Source organism: Crotalus tigris, unplaced genomic scaffold (genome assembly GCF_016545835.1).
Source record: "Crotalus tigris isolate CLP2741 ecotype Arizona unplaced genomic scaffold, ASM1654583v1 scf7180000024307.1902530, whole genome shotgun sequence".
Classification (NCBI taxonomy): domain Eukaryota; kingdom Metazoa; phylum Chordata; class Lepidosauria; order Squamata; family Viperidae; genus Crotalus; species Crotalus tigris.
The window spans coordinates 182,018-205,226 of record NW_024100479.1 but is presented as its reverse complement, the minus strand read 5'-3'; the positions used below and the strand labels follow the sequence as shown (position 1 = coordinate 205,226).

At 38.2% G+C, this 23,209-nt stretch overlaps 1 protein-coding gene across 1 annotated transcript in view; it reads left to right on the top strand.

The window, feature by feature from the left end:
• Positions 1 to 21,851, top strand: part of LOC120299681 — a 289,240-nt gene extending 267,389 nt beyond the window's left edge. Inside the window, exon 5 of the mRNA XM_039324734.1 lies at positions 21,311 to 21,851. Coding sequence (XP_039180668.1) covers positions 21,311 to 21,551 — 241 coding nt within the window. The 3' untranslated portion in view covers positions 21,552 to 21,851. The remainder of the gene's footprint in view (positions 1 to 21,310) is intronic.
• Positions 21,852 to 23,209: the final 1,358 nt, after the last annotated feature.

The following is a 23,209-nucleotide window of genomic DNA, read 5'->3' as shown; positions in this document are numbered from 1 at the left end:
TGGGAAGAATCAGAACCACATAGTAAATTCCAGTTAAGCTGATTTTTTTGCCTATGCCAGTGGTTCTCAACCTTTCTAATTCCGTGACTCCATAATACAGTTCCCCGTGTTGTGGTGACCCCCAGGGGCGTGGCCAAGTGGATGTGGCCACCAATAAGAGGGAGTAGGACAGCTAGGGAAAAGGGAAAAAAATGGCGGACAGCGTAGTTTGGCGACCCCCGTGAAATGGTCGTTCGACCCCAAATGGGATCCCGACCCACAGGTTGAGAACCACTGGCCTATGCCTATACACAAGAATGTAGTCACCAGTCAGCACTAAATTGGCACTAGATAAAGAATTAACAGAATTCAAGAGGGTTTGGATTTAGATCATTTGTGGGAACACAATAACTCCAGGTTGATTCCTCTCTTGACTCCACCCCTAGGCTCAGCCACTCCGAGAAAAATCAGATTTTGATCTCTAGCATTGTATTTGAAATGATGCAGCTATTAAGTTTTCTTTCCAGATCAGTTTCAATAATGTGCAATGAGTAAGTTTTATAGACATAAAACTAGAAAGAAGATCATGCCAGCAATCTATTTAAATATATGGAGAGTATGCAATAACGTTTTATTAAAATATATTAAACCTGAAGGTAGACTTGGCACCAGCACACACTATATACTTGATTTGCTGTATTTTTTTTTTATTTTTTTATTTTTTTTTGCAACTAGGTGGGGAAGGGTGAGAGCATGCCAGAGAAAAAGTTAATGTGTTCTTGAAAACTAATTATTATATAATTAGTTACAACAGGATATGTGCAATTGAGTAATAATGTTCTGGGTGTGTCAGGCAGTTATTGTCACTGCCAACATTCATTTGGAGAAGAATTAAGCTTACACAGGGATTTACACTCTGAGCAATTGTTGGGATAATCATAAACAGTTTAAATGCTAATTACTTTAATAAATATTTCTGCCCATAATGTAAATGAAGCCTTCTCACACTGGAATAAGTTACTAGATATAGAATGATTACTTAAATATCTCCCATATCAAGAGGACATACACTTATCATTTCATAATTTAAACCACACCCAACTTTACAAACAAAGCAAAATTTTCATCAAAACTTCATTACTTAATTTCTAAGACTTCAACACAAGTAGACAACTTTATGCTTTTCCTCTCCCATTCATATAATGTATATATGGCATCTCAATTCTCCCTCCCCACTTCCCATCCCCACTCATTAAAAAAAAGTCCTATAGAGATATAATTCCAGGTCAATAGGTTGGAATTAGTTGGGCCGTAGTTAAGTTTGAAAGAAAATACTAGCTTGTGAAACAAGAGCAGCTTGATGAAACACAAAAAGACGATAACATTTCTTGAAGGTGCTATTGATTACGAGTCCTCTAAGAACTAGACTTCACTACAGTTCAAAGAAATGGTCTTATCTGGCCCAAAAAAATGGATATTAGGGAAAAAAGGAGACCATATTCCCTTTGAAACGTTCAGGAGACTCGTAACTTAGATACCCTTAGTTGTTAAAACACCATCAAGAAATATGAAAAAAGTAAACGTGCTTAGGTAAAAAAGATATAGTCATCTATTTTTCTTATTTAGAGCTAATAAGATATTGTAACAAAAGTATTGAACTAGTTGAACTATACAAATCCCCATATGGCTCATTAATCTCATCTTAATCTAGAAATATACATATTTTGTGATGTGAGTTCCTCTAGAAAAGTAAAAATAGATGGAATAATTATATTATTATCATCAACAATAATAACTACTGCCATAGCAAAATCTTTTAGTTATATCTTTGGCAATGAACCATAGGATTCCGGAATATGGAAAGACTAGACTGATTTTTGCTTTAACATTACAATTCCCAAATATTTTTTTTGTGACCAAAGTGTATTTAGCTAGTTGTCTTTTCTTTTGAGCCTTAATGCAAATTGAATTGACTCTGAAGTGAAGGATGAAATTGTTTGTAACTTGTGTTACAAATAAGTGACAGCAGGAAGATGAAGGAGGAGGAGGAGGAAAAGGAAATAATTAGGAGAAAACCCAAGAAGTATGTTTCTTAAGGTTGCTCAAATCCTTCATAAGAGAAAATGCAGACTATGCAGAAAGAATTAAGACCACAGATTAATTCAAGAAACGCTCTTGCCCTCAAAAAAGGTGTGATTAAATGTAAATCAACTTTAGAAGTTTATCCAAGTGTCTTCAAGGGCAGTTTTATGATATACCCTTCAACAACATTCAGAAAGCAAAACTACTATTTATTTTTTCACCATGAGTAACACATCCAGAACATATTATACAAACGCTTTTCTACAGTTGGGAAAATAACCTTACTTTCATACATTACTTGTTTTAAAATTTTGAGTTAGAGGATCTGAAAAATAAGAAGACACATAGTTTTTTTTCTGAAAACATTTCTTTGTACCATCTAAAATATGAAAAAGATGTGTATTTTGTGGCAAAAGCAGTTACTAAACTATTCTGCGACTCATGTCTTTCTCTCATTTGAACATGGTTATTTTCTTCTGAAAAATGATTAGAAATAGCATTCATGTGTAGTCTAAGAAATTTTATCTGGACTATGTGTAGTTTATTTTGAAATTATTGAGTTTTAAAATTTTTGAAATCTTATATGTGATATCTTGGCACCTAATATCCCCGGCAGTTACAGTGGGAATAGGAGTAGTAATCAGCGTTTGGATGGCTGCTGGTCTCCGAAGTGGTAGCGTCTTGCCTCCTCTTCTGTCAGGACCCATCGTCCCAGGTCTCTCTCTATGCCAAATCCCTCCCCTTTTCTTTCTAATTAAAACCTGGTTCAGCACCCCAGGCAACTTCCTCACTCTCTTCCCCTTGCTTGGGATATCCCCTTGCAAAAGAAAGCAATAAAATACCACTCTCTCTCTTCCTCTCCTTCCCACTACTCCAAAGGAGAGGAATTACCTAAAACTCCAATTCTCTTCAGCTTCACCTGGTCTCTCCCCAACAGCAACAACAACCACCCCCACTCCCTTTCTCCTTCTCCTTTTCTTCCCTTCCCCCAGTCTACACCCGCCATGCCCAAACCGGCAGCAGCTTTCCACTTCCCTCTCGCTGACCAGGCTCCTGCAAAGCCTTTCCGTTAGCCCGCTACACCTCAGTAATAGAGTTAGCTTAGTCCAGTGGTTCTCAACCTGTGGGTCGGGACCCCATTTGGGGTCGAATGGCCATTTCACGGGGGTCGCCAAACCACGCTGTCCGCCATTTTTTTCCCTTTTCCCTAGCTGTCCTACTCCCTCTTATTGGTGGCCACACCCACTTGGGGGTCACCACAACATGGGGAACTGTATTATGGGGTCATGGCATTAGAAAGGTTGAGAACCACTGGCTTAGTCTATGAAGAGTTGTTACAAGTTAAGTATACTTACTCTATCTGAATGCTGAAGTGGAATCACCTCTCAAAAATCTCTCAGTTCTATATTTTACAATGTTCTAGATTGTAAATAAATTTCTCTATTTATGTTTTACTCAATAGAAGACTGGAACTTGATTTAATTCCAACCCACATCACCCAAGACCACATTTCTACAACAAGTGAATGGGAACAATTATATAAACTCTTTAACAAAATGTTTTAAGTGGAAGAAGTAGATAGAAAAGAAACAAAGGTGCTGATGTCAAGCCCCTGTGGGCTTGCCACTAACGGGAGAGAGAGGAGGGGACAAGACTACCAGATGGAGGTGTCACAAGGCAGAAGATGGGACCAGCAGCGACAGCCCTTTCCCTTCCCTATACCTGTCTGCTGGAAGGGGGACCCTGTGGAGCCCAGCTATGAGGCTGTCCCTCCAAACAGCTGAGCAGAGAAGCCGCAGGGAGCTGAACACTGAAAGCCTGCCTCATTTCTTTGCCTTGCTGCCCTATAGGCGCGCACACTGGATGCTGGCTAGGTGGGTAGGGGTGGGGCCAGCCAGGAGGCACCTATTTAGAACGCTGGGGGGCAGTTGCTCCCAGCGCTGACATTGCTGTTCATTGGAATCCCACACGCCAGAGCGTTTCGGAAATAAACCAGCCTCCTGTGAACTCAACAGCATGTGTCTTGGAGCCAGGGAGTGTGGCAAAAACATCTGACAGAAAGTCAGCACTCTTTTCTATTGGTCCCTTTTGCATAGTCTATAGATGTTAATGTCTATATTTCTAGTGATGGCTAATTTGTCAGAGTATCAGGCTTCTAGAAATTCCTACCATTTTTGGACTAGGCTTGGTCTAGGATGCTCACATTTTCCCAATTGAAACTATGGTTAGATCTGTCTATATGTTGTGAAATTTAAGGATTTTCATCATTCTTCTGACTGCTAGTTGGTGTTGGTGAATGATTTCTGCAAGTCTTCTGCCTATTTGTCCTATATAGTGGTTGTTGCAGTCCTTACATTTTATGTTGTAGATGATTCCTGTTTTTTCTTCTGAGGTTGTTGGGTCTTTTAGTCTGCTTAGGATGTTTTGAAGGGCTTTAGTTGGCTTGTGTGCGATACTGATTCCATGTGGTTGTAGTAGAGGAACACACAATGCAGCACACTGCAGCAACCTGGAACAGCAGAAAGGGTAACTAGAGCATCTGTACAGCATATTCTAACAAAATGGATATCCACACAACTTTATCAAAACATCCCTGACCACTCAAACCAATACAGCACAACCAACACAAACTCTAAAAAGAATTCCACTGCCATACATCAAGAACATCTCAGAAACCACCAACTGATTATTACAACCACGTGGAATCAGCACATAAATCCACAATATTTGCTAAAGGCTTTATAAACTTTTCTCTAATATCTTCACCAGAATCCTCCAAATTTCAAACAAAATTCTTTCTGTCTCGATTCCAACAGATTATCTAGAATTCTTTCTAACTCTATCAATAACTTCTGTGTTACTTGCCATAATTTCCACTTTGTCATTAATTTGTTTTATATCTCTAGACATTTGTTTTACAAAAAATCCATCTTCTTAAGTTATTTTTTCATCTCCATTTACCAATCTTCCATCCATTATTTTTTCAAAAGCTATCAATTTAGTATCAAGTGATTTAGTCAATTTAGTATCAAATGAGTCAGCTCAGATACTACCCAGTTCCTCAAACATTTCCTGAAGTAAATATTTTGTAATTCGCCTCTCTACTGCTTGCCCTAGTAATCCTCTCCTCCCCTCTGCTATTTTTGCTGCTTTTCTGGTAGTTGCTATTATGATATTATAATCTAAAAATGAAAGTATCATAAGCAGGGTAAAGAAAAAAGGCAAACATCCCCTTTTTTTCTATTTTGTCTTCTTGTTCCCTTAATACTTCATCTCAACTGGCACTTTGTAGTTACAATAAGCTTCATAGTCAGTATCTCCATAGTTACAGTCAGAATTATAGTCTGACTCATATTATCTTTAAAAATCTACCAATTTTCTGCAGTCTTTAATAGTAAACAAAAAAGTTCCATAGTCTTGTTTGCTTGTCTATTTTAATTCCAATTTATTTTTTAAAAAATCTTATCTGTTTTAAACTTTCTTACATCCACTCTTTGTTAAGCATTCTGCAAAAGTTTTTAAGTCTTTAAAATCTTTTCTCTCTCTTTTTCCTTATTGTACCATTCAGAAAATCTCTCTTCTGCTTATTAATATCCAAACTGTTTTAAGAAATAATTAGGTCCATATTAGGCCACATATAGTTCATTACCCATCATTTAATACCAATCTCAGTATGTATTGCACTCATTGGAGTAAGAAAATTAAACCTTAGTAAAATATTAATTTTAACTGTTGTAGTTTTATCTAGCCAAGACAATTTTCCCTAATCTGGATATATCTGCTATTACCTTTTTCCAAGTTGGTAAATAGTTTTTAAATAAATCCCTATTAATTTTTGTCATACAAATTCCTAGATATTTCTCCTGATTTATAGTTATGTTAAATTCCAAAAATATGTATGACTTTTCTTCCTCTGCCAAATTCCATATCAACATTTTAGTTTTTCATTTATTAATCCAATAACATGATATGAAACCATGTTGTAGTTCATATTCCATGAACAATGCTAAGAAATCATTCTGATGGGTGACTGTAAATCTCATCATAAGAGTATAATTTTAGTTTATGTTCTTGAGTTGCTAATTTAACTCCTTGAATTTTATTTTCATGACACGCTTTCATTGCTAATGGTTCTAATGCCAGTAAAAATAAAGAGAAAAGAGGGCAAGCTTGTCTTGTCCATTTCAGTATATTACACTGTCGTGATAAAAGCTATTTACTACTATCTTGGCTTTGGGGTTTTTTAATAAATGCCCATATCTGAGTTTTAAAAATAAATCCTTTGTGTTATGCAAAAGCCAGTTAGTTTTAAAAATGCAGAATGAAAGTTCTTGGGTTGCAAATCACACTGTGTCAAAGTAGCTGGCTTTTGGCTTAGCACAAGGAATGAACAAAGCCATTATTTAGAAATAGCATACACCTAACATGACCCCAACCAACACTGTTTAAAAATAATCATAAATGATCCATGGTTTAGCATAATCATAAATCCAGCTAGGTAGATAAACATATGAATATATTTATTCTCTGTTTTAGTTCCCTTTGTTCTTTGTAGTAAGCTACTCTTTTATCTAGTTCCAAGAAGAAATTGAAAGAAGCCTCAACTTCTAAGGAATTCTAACTTCTAAGGAGGCATCACCCTTTTTATATTGGGAATGGTCCTATCAATTTCACCTTGGAAATCAAGATCTTCTAGGTCAAGCAGTCTGGAAATTGTTCTGCCTCAAACCCAAAAGTCTCTATTGGATTCTTCAAAGTCAAATGGGCAGTTTGATGCATTGCCATCTGGTGTGCACTAGGTGAAAGTCAAAACCTCACTAAGAAAGCAGGTGAAATCAGAAGCCGAAGAAATCAAATGGGAATCAGAGAGGTAAGAGGCCAGATAACAAGGAAAAGAGGAGCAAGGCTGAATTGATGCTCAAATGTAGTCAGAAGTGAAATTCCAAGGAATTAAAATCAAATGGAGAAGCTGATTGACGATGTATTAATGAATTAGTGAAATGTTTTATAATCAGTGTTTCTCCAGCCATTCCTCCATTCCACTATTAATTTTTCACTCTGAAACAAATGCAGGAGTTTTCAGGAAACATTAGTCTTTAGACTCATGGACATAGTATTGCTATTCCCAATCCAGGACAGATGCAGATAGCCGGGATTTTTTCCTCCTTATTATCCATTGTTTTGAAATCAACCACTGATGCCTTCCTCTGTAGAGGAGACATTAGCTGGATCTGTAATAGAAAAGCACAGTGACATCAGAAAAGGCAACTGTAATGTGTTACTACAAGTTCCAGGAGACAGGATGAGAAGGAACTTAGAACAAGGGTGGAAAAGGAAACAAAATGGAAAATTGTGAGAGTGCTTTGTCTGAAACTTACATAATAAAATGTATTAAGTTATAAATTATTCTGATGGCTTTATTAAGAATCCTGTAAGAAGGAAAACAGCAACATCTACACACCCAAACATCCACACACATATATTAAACAAGAAAAATGCTACAGCTTTTCCGAAGATTAATCATTACCTGTCTTCATCAATGATACAAAGAAAGCTTCCAAATTACCCTTTGTATAGAGCCTCTTGTAAAATAATGACCCACAGCATCCAAACTAAAGAAGTAGTTGACAAAAATCCTATCTTTTAAAAATAGAAAGAGAAAACATTACAGTGGTATAGAAGATTATTGTTTTTGTACATCCAAGGCATGCATTACTTTTAAAAGATGTTGCTCTCTATCTTTATTTCATATATTATTAATAGTGCAACAATAAACTAGGATCTTAACATTTGAATACCTGATGCTGATGAATTCAGAGACTCAAGGGATTTGAAAAATTTATGTAGTGGACAATGCAATCCATGAAGGGGAAGGGAGGGAAAAGGAAGGAAGGAAGGGCACAATCCTGTGGAATTTATTAACAATAGGGAATCTTGTTGTTTGAAAGACAATGACTCTTCCATTCTCATCTATTGTTTCTGAAGCAAAAGGAATCAGATACATATGTGTAGAATTCAAACTAGTTATTTTATTGTATTCTCCCTAGAGTGCAGGAATCTCCTCAGGCAACAGACAGTTAAGTCTCTATGGGCTTAAGGGGGAAGGGGGATGTCAGTCGTAAATCTCTTGTTGCTGTGTAAAAATTCAAGGATAATTCCCTGCTTGAGTTGTCCTCCCTGCCGGCCTGGGCATTTCCCATCATTAAGCTACTGTGTTTCCCCAAAAGTAAGACCTATCCCAAAATAAGCCCTAGCTTGATTTTTGGAGGTGGGCCTAGTTTTGGGGCGAGACGCATGCCTAAAGATTAAGCTAGGGCAGGAGTACCATTGCAGCCAGGCCTCCCATGGATCAACACTTGTCTCCGGAAAGGCCTCTGACAGCAAAATGCAGGCTGGAACTACAGAATGAAGCTGCTCCTTCAGCCGCAGAAGAAGTGCACCAGCTGGGTGGGACGGTAGGTGCCACTGCCATGAGGTGAGTGGAAAAGACACCCATCGAAAATAAGACCTGGTGCCTCTTTTGGAGGCAAAAGAAAGAAAGAAATAAGACCGGGTCTTATTTTCGGGGAAACACGGTATATATGCTGGAATGAAACTCTGAAGCATGTATGTGTATGGAGTATGTGCATAATCCCTAAGACATCAAATGACAAGTCACTTTGATCATCCATCTGGATCAAACTGGACATATTCCAGACCACCCCATTACTAGCAGTCGATGGCACTGCTTTAATGATACTTTATCCTCCATATTATTACAAGAGCTTTATTCTACCTAATGAATTCCACCCTCCAAAAAGGATCTTGTTACTCTTCCAGAGCTTTAATATAGTTCAAATTGAAAGAGCTTCTAGAATTTGTCCCTTCTCCAATATGGTGGATGGGTTGACCTCTTTCTACTGAAATTCACTGTTCAAATAAATGATTATTCTTCTCCATTCTGTTGAGTATTTCAGTAAATAAAATTCTCTCCTTGTCTGCAATTTTTTTCACTTGCTTTTTGTTGGTGGTTTCAGAAATATACCAATGGGGGAAGAGCATCAGTCATAATGTAGCATAATGCATAATGCTTATGCAGAGAGTATGTTAATTTATAAATTTCTTTAAACTCTCTTCAATTGGCCAAATGATGTCTCTTTTACAGGAATTCACTAAGTGCTCAGGTTTAGTATTTGTTAATTGAGGTAAAACTCTTAAAGCCATTAGACAATTTAAATGTAGCTCTCTTTGAGCAATATCCTTTATTGGATTCTCCCATTATCCTTTAAATATCTTAGTGAGCAAGGGGATAAAATTAGAAAGAATTTGTTTGCTTTAAATTGCCAGCCTCTGCTTGATAAAACTATTAGCTATTTAGCTAATTGGACGGCTCTTCCATTATCATTAATTGGCAGAATTAATACAATTAAAATGGTGGCTTTATCTAAATGTTTGTGTTTATTTCAACATGTTCCCATCAAGCTCCCTAACATGTTTTGAAAGCTTTCAATTCTCCAATTAGCTTTGTGGCTTTTCAGGGTTAGCGCTAAGATTAATTTGGAAACTCTGCAACTTCTCTTATAGTCAGCTGGGATGGCTTATTTCTGCTTGTAAACTTACTTATTATAATAAGTTATTCCCTGATACAAAGCTTCCTGTCATGGTGCCAAATGGTGAATCAAGCACATTAACCACAGGGCTAGATTAATGAGAGCAGGAAGAGCTTTTCTGAACACCAAAGTTTCTTGCACAATAATTACATAGTTGTTCTGCCAGGTCTAAACTTATCTACTCAAATTAGTAAATCTCATTTTTTCACTCTTCGACTACCATTTTTTTTCTCAGGAGTAAAATGCAATACACTGAGACTTACCATGATGCAGTGCAACAAGCAATGTTCTGTGCTATTCAGTTAGTCAAACCTCATAAATCATAATTTTATTTGTTCAAAACACTTAGCTCACATTATCTCATGAGTCCTTACAGTTCATAAAGTAGGCCAATCATAAACCTCTTTTGCAATGAGAAACTATAGTTAACTTGAGGGCTAATCTAAGAGAATCTACTGATCTTATGGCAGAAGAAGAATATGAATTGTAGCTTTAGAATTCTAATTCAATCTCTCAAACCATAATCCTAAAAATGTACATTTACTTGAAAGTAAATTCCATTAACCATGATCAAATATAGATGAGTATCTGCATTGTTACAAGTTATATTTGTTTATTAAACATTGTTCTGACTACCTGAATTGTTATATGCTGTCATTCCTATCACACTTCTGGTATACAATTATGGCTGACTAATTATTAGACTACAACAAATACCATTCCCCCCCCCCCATTTTGTTTTCTTATTTTCTTTCTAGGCTCCATTATGATAAGAATGTACCTCTTACATGCAGTACAACTAGTATACTATTGGTAAAACTCTGGGCTACTTTCACACATGACTTTTCTCAGGTGGCATTCTGCTATCAGCATCCTGCCGTGCATGCTTACAAATGTGCCCTCAGCTGAGGACAGCTGGTAGTTACTCTGTCAGGTTACCCTTCCATTTTCAAGGCCTGTCCCTGACACAGAAAACACCAGCTGTCACCAAGTGTACTTAGAAACATTTTCCATGTGAAACTGACAAGCTAAAAGAATCTTGTCATGTCTCTACCTTTTTCTGGAGTAATGTGTGAATCTTTCCTAAGTGCCAGCAGAGACAGGAGTCTGACTTATGAATCAGAACAAATCATAGATACTTATTCTAAACTATTGGCAAAAATTAGCATACGTCCTTTAGAACCCAGCAGGTTGTCAGGTTCTAAAAGACACCAAATGTATTTATCCCAGATTGAACGTCAATTTATAGTAAACATAAGAAACTGGTGGCACTATAGAATCAATTATTTTGGGCTTTGCTTGCCTAATGATAACACTGGCAATTGTCTTCACATTTACTAGGTATTTGGGGATTCAACTCAAATAATCTCCAGTCAGTTTGTGAACAATTAGGAAGTGGGGAACATTGAAATAGTGAAAAGTCCAACACACCTGAAGGGCACCAGGTTGGGGAAGATTGATTTAAAGCAAATGACCCAGGCAAGAAGGCACTCTCTTGGGTTGTACAGAGCAGCTTGTACTGGCTTCCTAGTTGTCTCCATTTGTCATCAAATCCTTGAAGCACTACTTTGCTGAAGTGGCATCTGAAAATCTGGTCAGTTCACAACACACATCAGAGAAACGCAGAGGAGAAACTGCCAGACTGGTGAATGGTCTGTCCTGCCTTCAAAAAAGCATTCGGGTCACTGCTAGATACTTGGGATGACAGTCCAATCATTCTGGACAACTAGTCCTACCATTTTGATTGGAAATTTCCCCAGGACTGTTTTCTCTGATTAGAAAATGCCCACTAAAAGCTTATTGTACATGGACTACAAAAAATTAGATAATCATTAGATGACAGTAGAGGGATGTAGAAAATGCTTAATTCTTTGCTGCCATGTGATGATTGTCTAGATTTTTGCAACCTATATATGGGCTAACTACTTTTCTGTCACATTTTCCTCTCATATACAATTCCCTACACATTTAGTTAGAAGTAAATGCCGCTGAATTCAGTAGGATTCACTTCCGTTTAAACAACTATGAGGACAGCCTGTTGGGGAAACTGGGTTGCCCAAAGTTGTCATCATAAACATTGAGCTATTAGGACTTAGGAGAAACCCTTAGGCCAGGGGTGTCAAACTCTCAACATCATGTGACATTGTCACGATGTATCACTTTTTTCCCATTGCCGGCAATAGGGTGGGCACGGTTTTAGCATGACACATCCGGCCCACAGGCTGGCAGTTTAACACCCCTGTCTTATGCTATGCACAACCACAGGACTACTTTGGTGTTCACTGAAAGCTTTCACGTAATTCATCAGGTTCCTGCACAAGTAGGAAGAGAGATGCTCTCAGGAGATGATTCATTAAAGTTTTTCTGTTAAAAAAAAATGTGCTTTTTGGATGTGCATAGAAACTGGAAAAAAGTGAGAAGGGTGTGTCCAATGTATAGCAGAGAAGCACTACTCATTTAAGACTCTGAATAATACTTCCAAATAATCTTCAAAGCATAGATTTTTGCTAACAGTTGGTGTACAGGCTTAAAATGGGTTTTGACAAACTAGAGCAAGTTCAGAGGATGGCTCCCATTATAGTAAAGGGATTGGAAACCTAACCCTAACAGGAGGGGTTAAAGAAACTAGATTAGATTTAATTAGATCTGCAGAAAGGAAGATATGCTAGCATATTTTTTTAAATGTTTGCCATATAATGGAAGGATTAGACTTCTGCAGGTCACAACCAATAACAGCAGGAACAATTAAAAATATGGTATGAGTAGTTAATCATTGGAATAGATTGCCTTATTAAATGGTAGATTCCTTTTACTGGAGGTAGATACAAGGCTTGCAAGATCATGGCTCCTGTTGTCTTTGCTTATCAACTACTGTGTCAACCACATACAATGGTTACTTCTTAACAATCTAAAGACTGAAGAACACCTCTATATTAATTTAAAAATAAGAAAGAATTGCCTTTGGGATAATATTTCTCACATGGTGGGCTTCTACTCCTATAGAAATGAACACCTTGAATGTATGAGGTTTTCAATTATTAGAAGAGAACCCTAGGATTAACCTCTTGATCACCACAGAAACCACAAGGAAGTCTACAATACTTCACCATCAAGATGCCATACTTTGCATTGTCTCATGTTAATGATAAACATGTGTAAGCCAATTCTGAATATATATATATATATATATATATATATATATATATATATATATATATATATATATATATAATTTTTCACAGCCTATGCATGGCTTTCAATGTAAATGAAAGTTAGAAAACTTACCATGTGACACTGCACTGTTGGTCTCCTCTAATCTAAGCACCTAGCTGAAGGTCTAAATTAAATTACCGGTATATTTAAATCTGAATACTACATATAGTATTTTTCAATCAAAAGCATTCTCATTTGACTTGTTGAAATGGAACTAAGTATTCAGCTTTAGGCTGCTACCAGTTTTGGGTTGCAACCTAAGAATCTCATTCCGATAGGGCAGAATAGCCCAATGAGTGCTTATGTCATTGAGGAAATTATGTTGAAGTTTTGGATTAACCAAAGGAGTCTTTCAAATTGCTTGCTCCAACAGAATTAATTTAAACATCAGCTTTGTTCCTTGTTTTGCAAAGATAACCTTATTGCTAAATGACATCACTTTGTGTTTCTGTGTGTATATGTGTGGGGGGGCGGGGGAGAGAGAGAGAGGGAGGGAGGGAGGGAGGGAGGGAGGGAGAGAGAGAGAGGGAGGGAGAGAGGGAGGGAGAGAGAGAGAGAGAGAGAGAGAATAGATTTTGTCTTATTATTCCTTTCTTTATCTGTAACAAGTTGTAGTTGCCTGTACTTTGGAAAAGGTAAGCACTTGAATAGTCAGGATTTACTCAAGGATGAAAAATAGGGGGAGAAATGAAATTGTGATTTATGGATTTGCTGATTAAGAAGGGTTGAATATGGGACAGAAGGGAACAATTTAATGTAATTTTAGAAAGGGAGGATACTAAGTTTGTAATTGCTAAATGAAGATCAGAAGTTTCTTTAATTATCTTTTTCTATGTGTATTGCTTTTCACACTTTTCCTTTTTTCTCTTTTTCTTAACTTTCCCTTGTTTATCTTTTATTTCTGTAAAAAAAAAAAATCTAATAAAAATCACCTGAGAAGATAGAAGCTAGGGCCCAGCACCCAAACGGTTTTGGTGGCAAAGCCTCTATGGCAAAATATCTTGTGTGCAAGTAGTTCTTGATTTACGAATAGTCACTTAAGGATAATTTGCATTTATGGTGACTATGGAATGGGTCCATTAGGGCCCATAGCATTCACCTCCAAGATCACATGACTGCAATTCATGAGGGTTTTTGCTACTTTCGGAAAAGAAATGCCCATTCAAATGAATGTTTTCACACTTATGACTGCCTCGTTCACTTAATGATTGCTGCAAAAAAAAAAAAAAAAAGGCCATGAAATCACTTCCAATCAAGTGGGCACCTTGATTTACAACTGTCACGACTTATGATGGGATTTCCAGTCCCAGTTGCGGTAATAAAAATGACATGACAGGAAACTACTTTAGGTTGACTCTGAAACTAGCCTTCTGGAATTCCGTCTGGGATGTTTACAACCCTCTAAAGAACTTTCCAAGAAGTGAAGCTGAGATCTGTTCTACACTGAGTTAGAACCTGGTTCTGTATGCTTCTGAGCACATGTACAATCAGGGGTGTCCACAGCAAAGCCAAAGAAGTGAAGTGACAATCATGCAACCATCGTAACATGCATGACCATGCACATTAATAAGGGATGTGACTTAGATTGCATTGCTGTTGCTGCTGCCGTCTTGACTTTTTTGCCTCAAACGGCCAAGATGTCAGTGCACTGTAATATTTACTTTCATTTGAATAACCCCTACTTAAACCCTTTTAGGGGTCTTCCTACTCTTACAATGTCAGGCTCAGAGAGGCCATAACTTGGGTTACCATATTAGAAAATGTTCTCCATCCATGGAGGCTTTTAAGTAGAGACTGGACAGCCATTTGTCTGAAATGGTATAGGGCAGTGATGGCAAACTTTTAGAGACCGAGTGCCCAAAGTGCAACCCAAAACCCACTTATGTATCGTCGGGTGCTGGGTGGGCGTGGCCCATTGGATGGGTGTGGCCCATTGGGTGGGCGTGGCTGCGGTGGTAACGGCAGACTGGATGGGACTAAAAAGTTCAATCAATCAATTCCACCTTTGCATGTGTATAAGGGAATTTTAATGTTTTAAGTAATGTTTAAATTTGTGTTTTGGAGGGAGTTTATAAAGAATGATGGATAATAACATAAGTATGATATGAAAAGGTTCAGAGTATATTATAATGTGTTTAATGATTGGGGTTTTTTTATTTATTATTATTATTATTATTTTTAAGAGAAGATAACTTGTTTAATTAAATGTACCTAGATTTGTTTAGGATTTATATGTCTTTTAAGTTTTTTTTTGAGAGAAGATTATGGAGATTGAATGAAAATCTTAGATAAGAAGTTTAAGTTTAAGTATTTAGTTTAAGTATTCAAAGAGTATTTAGTTTTAATGGTATAATGAAGGTTTATATGTTTATTTTTGTGTTCTAGGATAAAGAAAGAGGGAGAGATTAGATTTTATATTGTAGGTATAGATATTCAAAGAAAGTAATGTTTAAATTTGTGTTTTGGAGGGAGTTTATACAGAATGATGGATAATAATATAAGTATGATACTAGAAAATGTTTAGAGTATATTATAATGTGTTTAATGATTGCAATTATTATTTTTTAGAGAAGATAACCTATTTAATTTAATGTATTTAGATTTGTTTAGGATTTATATGTGTTTTAAGTTTTTCTTTTCTTTTTCTGAAAAATTTTAATTAAGCCTGTACTCAGCTCTGGGAAGGTTGGGGGGGGGGGGGGTTTGGGAGGTTTGGGGAGGTGGGGGAGGGTATGGGAGGGTGGGGGGGTTTGGGGAGGGGATTTGTTTTGTAAAATTTAAAAAACTTTCAATTAAAAAAAAATCAATTCCACCTTTGCGACATCTTTTTTTTTTCCCGTGAGAAGTTGAAATTGATTGATTGATTGAACCTTTATTTTTTGCACACGGTGGTGGAGGCCTAAAGCGAAAAGGTTTTATAAAACCCAGTTGAAGGCCTAGGACTGGGGCAACGGCGCGCATGCCCACAGAAAGAGCTCTGTGTGCCACCTGTGGCACGCGTGCCATAGGTTCGCCACCACTGGTATAGGGTCTCCCGCTTGAGCAATGGGTTGGACTAAAAAACCTCCAAGTTATTCTGTTATTCCAGCCCTGTTATTCTGTTATATTAGGACAGCGGTTCTCAACCTATGGGTCGCGACCCCATTTGGGGTCGATCAACCATTTCATGGGGGTCGCCAAGCAAGGCTGTCCGCCATTTTTTTTCCCCTTTTCCGGCAGGTGCCTTACCTCCCTTGGGCTGGGCCAGCTGGTGGCCCAGCCGGTGGTCGGTCTGCTCTGTCTCTGCCTCTTGCCAGCTACGCCTTGGCCGGCGCAGGGGGCAGCACCACGCATGCGCAGCGCTCCCAGGCAAAGTCCTCAACTTACGACCGGTTGGGTAGTCCTTGACTTATGACCGGTTTAGTCCTCGACTTACGACTGGTTTAGTCCTCGACTTACGACCGGTTGGGGGTCACGGCATTAAAAAGGTTGAGAACCAGTGTATTAGGAAATGTTTTCCATCTCCTTGCTGTTGTCTAGTACAGCAGCCCAGTTAAGGTAACTCTAAAACCAGGGATGGTTTGTTGGGTTTTAGAAAGTTACCTTATACTTTTGAGGTTTTAAAAAGTATTTCTTTTAAGGTGATATTTGCACGCCTTTAATTATTGAGGGATATGGCATCATGTATGCTTCCCCCACATTCAGTCTTCTTCAAGAAGAAAGAATGAGAAAGATTAGGTGGCAGTTTCACCAGGGATATCTCCCTCACCCTTTTTTGAGACCTGCTTTACAAGCATACATACACTTTAAAACCAATCTGTGATAAATACGATTGTTATTATCTCAAAGGCCTTCCCTGTTTGCCCTCTGCTTCTCTGTTTATGAAATGCCAAAACAAAAGTGAACTCACGCTTATGTGATTCTGCAGGGTGATGTTCCTGGGTGCCAGATGGGCACTTTCAAGCCTGTGTGAGCGTGGATTATTTCATTTCCTACATCTGGGACTCCAAATGGCTGTGCAAAACGCAACAAGAGAGAGGCCTGGTTTTTTAAAGGGGTCTCTTTAGATCGGAGAACCTAAAGCAAAAGGCATGCTGTGTGTGGTAGCCACTGGTTCATGCACTACAGAGGTCTGAATTGAAAAACTTTAGTTCTAGGAACAAGGTAAAAATAAACAGTAACTAATATTGCCAGCTACAGAGAACGGAAAAGAGAAAAGAAAAAAATAAATAAACTAGTCACAATTTTTAGCTGGCTGTAGAAACTGAGTTTGAAATACTGCATTGTTATGGTGGGAAAGATTTTCAGACTGAATTCCTAAGGAATCAAGCATGGCCCATGAGAAATAACCCAAAAGTCCTGGCACGGACCATATTGCCTTGATTTTCTTTGGACTGCTCTCTAGCTAGAAAGTCTTATCAGAATCCATAATGGCCTCCTGCAGGTACATTTCAATTTGGATAACTTTATCCCTCTCAAAGGTAGAGCGGCAAGCCTATTCTACAAAGCAGTGCTCCCATGCCAAACTCTGGTCAGTTTAGTAGAGTCTGCTGGGAGATGTAGCATTACCTAGCAGACCATGTTAGTACGTTTTATCAAGTTATAAGTGAGTTGGAAGTGAGTGACTAAGAACCTGCTACACATCTAGAAGTGTCATACTCAGTCCCCACTATATGCAGATTGGGTTGGACAGCCTTTTATTCTTGATGATACCTCCAGAAGTGCTGGACTATGCTTCCCATTGTCCTCAGTCAGTATATCATGATAGATAAGGACAAAAGAGGCAGCAGTCCAATACGTTTAGAGAGTACCAATTTTATTTTTAAAAGTCTACATTTTCAATACTGGGTAATCCGGATTAGCAATTTATGCAATTAACAACAACTCCAAGTCAAATCAAGGGTGGTTCTCCTGGAAGCCATTTTTTTTTTTAATTATTTTAGAGTTGTTCCAAGAATATTTGTAATACTATGGAATCTTCTACAAAGAATGCAAACTTGCAAGATCTTGGACAGCTTGCTGTGGTTTCATATGAATTATGGGAGCTATGGAATCCCCTACAAATGATGAAGTGATGCTAAGCTCTATCCAAACTTGAGATTCAGGAGGGCAGTGCTTAACCATAACTGATATGTACTCTGCAGTCATTTCCACATAGTGACTTTCAGCATCTAGAGCCAGCCAACCTCTATTGAGGAAAAGTAACAGTAGGATAACAATGCAGTACATCGCTGCAATGATGGCTATCGAGCTATTGTAAGTATCTCATAAGGAAACAGCTTATGACTGTAATCCAATTCCAAGAAATAGCTGGGTTCACACAAAGAATTTGCACTAGACTCCAGCCCTGCTATAGTTGCTAATTTTGGTCTTTGTTGTTGTTGTTTTTGTTGTTAATTGCGAAGTCGTGTCCGACCCATCACGACCCCATGGACAACGTTCCTCCAAGTCTTCCTGTCCTCTACCATCTTCTGGAGTCCATTTAAGTTCACACCTACTGCTTCAGTGACTCCATCCAGCCATCACCCCAATATTAATTCATAAATCAGATTGCAGAATTTCTTTCAGGATCAAAAGCATTTTGGGGGGAAAATGTATTCCTAATGTAGTTTTTTAGCTCTCTGGACCATGTCTAAGGTTAACCTTGTGTAATAAAACTAAAATGAAAAAGAAATGGGAAGCATAAGCAAATTTTGCAAAGGTTTATAGGTGACCGATTATTTTTTCTGGAAATGGGGGAGGAGCCAGACAGAAAAAAAAATACAATTTCTACCATGAATCAGTAAGTGTTAAAGCTATAGTACCAAAAAGTAGTAATTTTAGGATAGTATCATCTTTTAATCTGGGAAGGGCAAAACAAAAAAAAAGAGGCAAGAAAAACAACACAAAAACTTTCTGAAAAGAATTTGTGACAGGTAAAATAATAACAGCAGTTGCCTTCACGGTTTTGCCTAAGATATTTACAAAGCGGAGCATATCGATGTTTGCTTTATGCATTTTCACATCCTGCTCAGTTTAAAGCAGCAATTTTCTGCAAGGACAACAGAGGAAAAAAACATGCTTTACACTGCTTATATTAATTACATTTTTCATTACCCGTCATGTTTTCTACAGGCTTATGTATTATTACTGCAAAATGTAATGAAACAGAAAAGGGGAGGGGGGGAGAAAAGAGGGAAAGAATGGACTTCTGGGAAAATTTCCAATTCTTGAAATGCAATGTTAATTGAGAGCTATTTTTAGGGCAGTGCAGAGAGTGTGGGACCCGATGCCATCCGTCACAGGATGGGTATAAGCCAGAAGCTGTTGTGCTTCATTGGATGTGGTGCTCCCACTGATGGGAGGAGAAGGAGAAAGAGGAGAAGGGGAGAATTAAAAAAGAGAAATACTGTCCTATGTATTTTCCCCATTCAATGGTTCTATGCAAAGGCCGCAACACTAGCAGGCAAAGAAAGGATGCAGCTGTGGACTTGTGCCAAAATCCAACAGGTTTGAGCTGTAAAGAGTTGAAGAAAGCGCTGCCATGACAAGAAGTTAGATTAAATCAAAGCGAGCAGCTCCCTTCTTTTCCATGGCCAACTTCCAGCTCGATGAGGAGCAGTGGTTCCAAATCAGAGCCCTGGATTGGAAATGTGATCCTTTAAATTTATATATCTTTCCCAAAGTCTGCCAAAAATCAATTATTTTAATTTGTATATAGCACAGGCATGTACTGATTCAAGTTTTCTTTTGAAGTAGGGTTTAAACAGCCAGCAAACAAAGCTTCTCACTCTTCTAAATGCAATAAAGAGGGGAAGGGAGGGGGGGGTTCAAACATAGAAAAGACCACAAGTTCTTGTTGTTGTCTTTGATCCCAGCAAGAAGACACACAGAGCCAGTTCAAGCAAAACCAGGAATCCCTTGCCCAGGCATTTGACTGGAATTCCTGGAGTCAGCAAACACATGGCCCACCATTCTTCCTTCTAAGCATTTTGTTGTCATCTTGAAAGGCAGCTTGTTTCCTCCCCCTCCCCAAAAAAATCCCTATGGAATTATGGGCAACTTTGAACTATGAAGGAAAAACACAAATCCAGCAATTTTTTATATGGAAAATCTAGATACTTCTAATTAGAAGTGCAACACTGGGACTTATTCCCTGATAGGTGCCTACTTTTAGCATTTCTCTCTTGACCCCTGGAAGCCACAGGAACACATGCATGACACATGCATCTTGGCTACAAGTTGTGACTTCCCACTGCCTTCTGCAGGATCTTTATTCAACTTCCTACTTTAGCTGTGGCATTTGCAAGTAGTCTCCCATCCAAGGGATAGCCATGCTATTTTCTAAGAATGCATTTGGGGCCAGAAGCATTGTGGGAATAATTGCAAGATAACAATTGCTTAGATTGTTTTAAATCAATCTAGGTCAGCTGGGTGAAGATAGTTTTGCTGGACTGAGTCAGAGCCTAATGCTGACTCCCTAACTCAGTGTTTATCAACCTTGACAACTTGAAGACAGGTGGACTTCAATACCCAGAATTCCTCAGCTAGCATAGCTAGCTGGGGGATTCTGGGAGTTGAACTCCATTAGGTGACAAATAATGTGCCTGTTGGACAATATTTGTCACCTATTTGTAAAAGGTTATTTTAATTTGTAAAAAAGGAATGTGAAGGTAGTACACTGTACTAACAAGGCCCCAGCCACTCCTGTTTCCCACAATGCTTCTGGGCCACACAGAGGCCCCAGATGCATTCTTAGAAAATAGCATGGTTGGTGGCTGCAGTCCAGTGTTCGGCTTGCCTTCTGTTAAATTGGTGTTTTGTGATTTGCCACAGCCACCATGGAACCATTTTGCAAGAGTGGCCATAAAATACTCTGAAAACTCCATATGTGTTCACTGGCCCCCAAAGTTTAGGGCCTCTGGTCCAGCTTTCCAGCAGGAAGTGCATTCTACCTTATATTCACGTTTGGCACTATGTAAATCCATTCCACCTTCCTCCAGAGAACAGTTAAATAAAGAAAAACGTTTACCACAAATGCTAGACACACATAGCATCCAATTCAATTTTATGCTGTTTTTCCAAATATTTTTCTCTCTCTCTCTCTCCTCTCCTTAACTGGAAGGCATTTTTATTTTAGAAAAATACTTGGAACGGTCCAGACTCTCCAACATATTTGATATGTGTGCCAAATCTTTTTTTGTTTTGTTTTGTTTTCATTAAAAATACCATTTTCCTGAAGATAGCTAAAAATCTTAGATAGTAAATCTCCATTTTGGTGTTCAAGAGGTGGATTTAGTTCCCGCTGCCTTTCCTCTCTATCATTGATCAGACTGTTTAGGGAGCTTCCAAACAAGCATTTTATTTTGGGCAATTGTTCTGCTTCATTCACATTTTTTTTATATAGAAAATGCTGATGTCCAAGTCTTACATTTGTAGCTCTCCCATGATTTCTTATTGCTGTTTCATTCTTTTTTTTTTTTTCGCAGAAAAGAAAAAAGGTGGAAAATAAACAAAGCAACTGGAGATGTTTTATTTGGTAATGCTAAGAACTGTCTATCCAGAAGGCCAAAACCAAAGCATTTCTATGCAAATATTGCAGTATTCCAGCAAAACCAATACCCTGCCTGCTGCAGGTCAACACAATGGGAAAAGATCTTTTTCCTACATGGTTTTCTATTGAATCTGTTTGGTTTCACCATCCAATTCCTTGAACGGAAGGCTACATGAACATACTTTTCAGAATTACATAATTTCTACTTGTGAACTATTTCAACTCTGCCATAGCAAGATGAGGGTCCCAGTTCCAAAGCAGATGGGCCAGGTTTTTAAGAATTTTAAAGGGTGAAATAGGTCTGTTAAGCATCTACAAGGAAATCTTACCTTTAACCCCATCCCATCCCATCCCAAGCTGATAAGAATGCAAAAGGAACGTCCTCTCTTACTTACCAGATTGAAACTTTCTACAAGTCAATAAAGGAATAATAGTGTGTCAGATTCGGTCCACATTTGGGGTGTCTGTGATTTACACTTTAGGCCAGTATTTCTCAACCTTGACAATTTTAAGGCATGTGGACTTCAACTCCCAGAATTCCACAGCCAGCAATGCTGGCTGTGGAATTCTGGGAGTTGAAGTCCACATGCCTTAAAATTGTCAAGGTTGAGAAACACTGCTTTAGGCTATGCTTCAGGTGGGAAATTTTGGCCCCTTAAAATCCAAAGATCCTCTTGCCCAACTCCCATCAGAGTCTTTCTTGGGTTGATGGAGGTTGATGGAAGTTGGCAAAGAGGTAGAAAGGAAGAAAACCTTCCCTTTGAGATAGAAAGGCCATCTCTAACCTCAGAGGGGAAACCACAAAAAAATATTGGGCCCTGGGCCATAGACTAAGGAGCTATGGGAATAAAGTACTGCTGATTTCAAAGTGGATCAGGACCATTTCGCATCACCAGGATGCTTATCTAAAGAAAATTCAAATAATATCTAACTGATCTTGAAAAACAAAGGCAGGGTTGAACCAAGTTAATGCTTGGTAGGAAGATTATTAGGAAATAGCAGGATTGTAGCTAGACTAGGAAGCAGTCCAGAAAAGTAAGGCAATGGCCACTATATTGCCAAGAATACAAGCTGGGTTCAGTCTGAAGGAAATAAGAATAATTTCAGATAAACTGGAATTAAAATTACTTCTGAGCTCCTACATCCAAACAAATGAATCCTAATGCTTCACTTGAAATCTGTAGGCATTTTAAGGCAGAAACTGTATACCTATTCATCAGGGTATAAGTTCCATCGAACGTAACAAATCTTACTCTTAGATAGTTTTATGCTGTCAATGGGCTGGTTCACCATATTTTCAAGCAGTTACACCCGGATAAATTTATGATCAGCAGCCATGTGTAGGCAACCCTGAGGAGCAAAGTCTTTAGCATTCTATCTCAGCAAAGAGGACATGAATCCACCTACTGCAAAAGTCCCCTTTGTCCAAGCAAACAAAATGTACACAAGAGACCCACACTCCCTGGCCAAATGGTGCATGCAAGTTTTGTCATTTAAAATCTTACCCCCTTTGCTTGTTTTCAATGCCAAAACTCATACTTCTCTTTGCGGGTGTCTACAGCCTACATTCTGGGAATTTTTGTCAGCTGGAGGAGATGCCCAAGTTGGAAGGGAAAAGCAGAATAATCTTAGTCACATCTAGATATATGATAAGCACGGCTCTAAAATGCTTAGCTTTAGATGGATTGTGACTCCCAGATAGCATGTAAGCTAAAGTTTACACCATCACAAAGAGCATATATCAGATTTAGAATCATACTTCTTTTATTTTAAAAATGCATGGAATGTCCACTGCCTAGACTCTTTAGCCCACCTCTAATGATCTTGGACATAC